The sequence below is a fragment of the Elephantulus edwardii genome, unplaced genomic scaffold (genome assembly GCF_000299155.1).
Source record: "Elephantulus edwardii isolate Elephantulus edwardi_28Jun2011 unplaced genomic scaffold, EleEdw1.0 scaffold00134, whole genome shotgun sequence".
Taxonomy (NCBI): Eukaryota; Metazoa; Chordata; class Mammalia; order Macroscelidea; family Macroscelididae; genus Elephantulus; species Elephantulus edwardii.
Window position 1 is genome coordinate 9,415,258 of NW_006399884.1, and position 2,932 is coordinate 9,418,189.

At 42.8% G+C, this 2,932-nt stretch overlaps 1 protein-coding gene across 1 annotated transcript in view; it reads right to left on the reverse strand.

Annotated features, from left to right (window-relative positions):
- Positions 1–684: 684 nt before the first annotated feature.
- GTF3A (general transcription factor IIIA) overlaps positions 685–2,932 on the reverse strand; it is a 9,650-nt gene continuing 7,402 nt past the window's right edge. The window contains exon 6 of the mRNA XM_006894091.1: positions 685–772. Within this exon, the coding sequence (XP_006894153.1) occupies positions 685–772 (88 nt within the window). The remainder of the gene's footprint in view (positions 773–2,932) is intronic.

The following is a 2,932-nucleotide window of genomic DNA, read 5'->3' on the forward strand; positions in this document are numbered from 1 at the left end:
CCCCAAAACATACCACAGACCACCAAGAAAACAAATAGGTCTGTCTTGGAGAGGATAAAACCAAATTTCTCCTTGGAGGCAAGGATTTTGAAGCTCCATCTCACATACTTTGGGCATGTGGCCAGGAGGGAACAGTCCTTAGAGAAGAACATCATGGTTGGAAGTGTGGAGGGACAGTGCAGGAGAGGAAGACCTCGGGTGAGAAGGATTGATACAGTAACTAAAGCAACGAGGGTAGGTGTGTCAGAGTCAGTGAGACTGGCTCAGGACAGAGCAGGCTGCAGAGCTATTGTACACAGGGTTGCAGGTGACTTGACAGCACACAACAACAACAACTTTGGATAAGAGGATTAGCTCTGAAGAAGCAGAATGGTGCCACCTCTGTCTCAAATTTGAACCATCTTTCTCATGTATATGGAGCCCTGGTGGCACAGTGCATAATGCATTGGAATCTAGCAGCTACCAGGTAGACTCCTCACATGAAGATTTACAGCCTCAAGAAATGGAAGGTAACTATGAATTGGGAACAACTTGACAGCAGTGGGGGTTTTTTCCTCCCCCCACATGTAATTTCTATTTTCCCTGTCTGACTAAGGAGAAGAATATAAAGCATTTTATGTAATCTAAGAATTAAACAAATATTCTCTAGTGAGGTGCTTTACTCAAAGTGAGTATCACAAAGCACTACCTGTACTTACCCTCATGCACTTTCTCATGTCGTTTCAACCTGCTGGGTGATGCAAAGTGTTTTCCACATCCTTCGTGGTTACACCTGGTAAGGAACACTAAGGATTAGCCAGAGGTCCTTTTGAAACAGAGCTCAATTGACAGCCAAAGTTCCTAAGTTCTACTACTCCCACCATATTGTGTCCTCATCCCACAACCAAAACAATCATGTGAAATTAAGATTTAAAATTCAGAACTAATAGAGGCAAAATTCAAGTTACTAGAGTAGCTTTAGGTCAAACTTGTTTGACATGGAAAAGTCACATTATATCTACTCTCAAGGCCGGGCTCTATGAGGAGAAGTGTGGCATCAAGATTGGAGGCAGACTCATCAACAATCTGTGTTATGCAGATGACACAACCCTGCTTACTGAAACTGAGGAGGACTTGAAGTGCTTGCTGCAGAAAGTCAAGGGCTGCAGCCTTCAATATGGATTGAAGCTCAACATCAAGAAAACAGATTATTACCACTGGGCCAATTGGCAGCATCATGATAGATGGTGAAGAGACTGAGATTGTTAACAGCTTCAGTTTATTTGGCTCTACGATCAACATTCTTGGTACCAGCAGCCAGGAAATTAGATGATGAATTGCCTTGGGAAAGTCTGTCAGAGATCCCTCTAAAGTACTGAAAAGCAATGATGTCAGTCTGGAGACTAAGGTGTGCCTGATAACAGGTCCTGGTCTTTGCAATTACTTGCTATGCATCAGAAAACTGAACAATGACTAGGGATGCTAGGAGAATTGATGACTTTGAGCTGCAGTGCTGGAGAAGAGTAATGAATATACCATGGACTGCTAGGAGAACAAAAAGGTCTGTCCTGGAAAGGGTAAAGCCAGGCTGCTCCTTGGAAGTAAGGATTCTGAAGCTTCATCTGCCATATTCTGGACACACTGCAAGGCAGGATCATTTCTTGGAGAAGGACGTCATACTTGGGAGGGTGAAAGGACAGTGCAGGAGAGGAAGATCCTCGATGAGGTGGATTAATTCAGTGACTGGGGTAATGGAATAGGTGAGACAGTAAGATTGGCACAGGAAAGAGCAGGTTTTAGGGCTGTTGTTCATAGGGCTGCTATGAGTCGCAGGCACCTTGACGGCACAAAACAATAATAATCTCCTCCTTATTTAGTTACCTCATCATCTGACATTTCATTTTTATGACATGCGTTAAAAGACTACTGTATAGCTATTCTGGACATTAATAATGTAAATCTGGCAGTTAACAAATGCTGAGGTGTGAGACAGGAGTCTAATGATGGCTGTGGTGGTCAAAGTTATGTGCCCACTGGGCTGGGCCATGATTCTCAGTGGCTTAGCAGTTAAGCAGTGATGTGATTTTGGCAGTTCCATAATGAGGCAGCTCTGCTCCACTGTGTTATCTGGTGTAGTCATCCTCCATTTTTGCAAAATGCTTATTTTAACAACCTGGTTTTTAGAATCTAACCATATTTGTAAGAGACTGAGCATAATTTCTCCGCCCTTTTGTGATCAAGTGTTGTGTCAGAAACCCTAAATACTGGCTTTTCTAGTCATTGCATTAATCCCTGTTGGAAGGAGTAGAGTCATGGTCTCCAGCTACCTTAACTGAAGACACATGGTTCTACAAATCATCAACAATTGTGAGACCAATATAAGAGAGAGAGTTTTCCATACTGTGGGGTACCCTGATGATGGTGATGGAGAGGATAGAGCCAGTATAACTGGTGTGAAGAGACTGTGGCAAGGTAAAACCAAAGGAACCCTGTATTTATAGTAAAGGTTTTACCTGCCGAATGACTGAAGGAAAAACTGACTTATAACGGCTCTGAGATAAAGGCTGCGACACTGAGGAAACCAGATGCTTCTTGCATTTGTGCTGCTGAACTGAACCCACTTTACTTACTAACTGAGGAATTATACCTTATTAATCTGGTTTGGGACTGCTGGACTAAACCTGAACTTGCACTGTGTGAAATTCTTTGCCTTCCCACTCTCCAACCTAATTCTCTAATAAACCCCACAACTGTGAGTCAACAACGAATACAGGACCCAACTGATTAGTAGAAAGAGGTACACGTGCAGGGAGGAGTGGCATAAATGACCTTGTAGCTATTTTAATACTATGGCTATTATTTATAGGGACAGTTCTCCTTTTTGAAGCAGGGAGACACAGTTCAATGGCTTGTTAACAATGTATGGGAATGACTGCATCAAACACAATGTGAA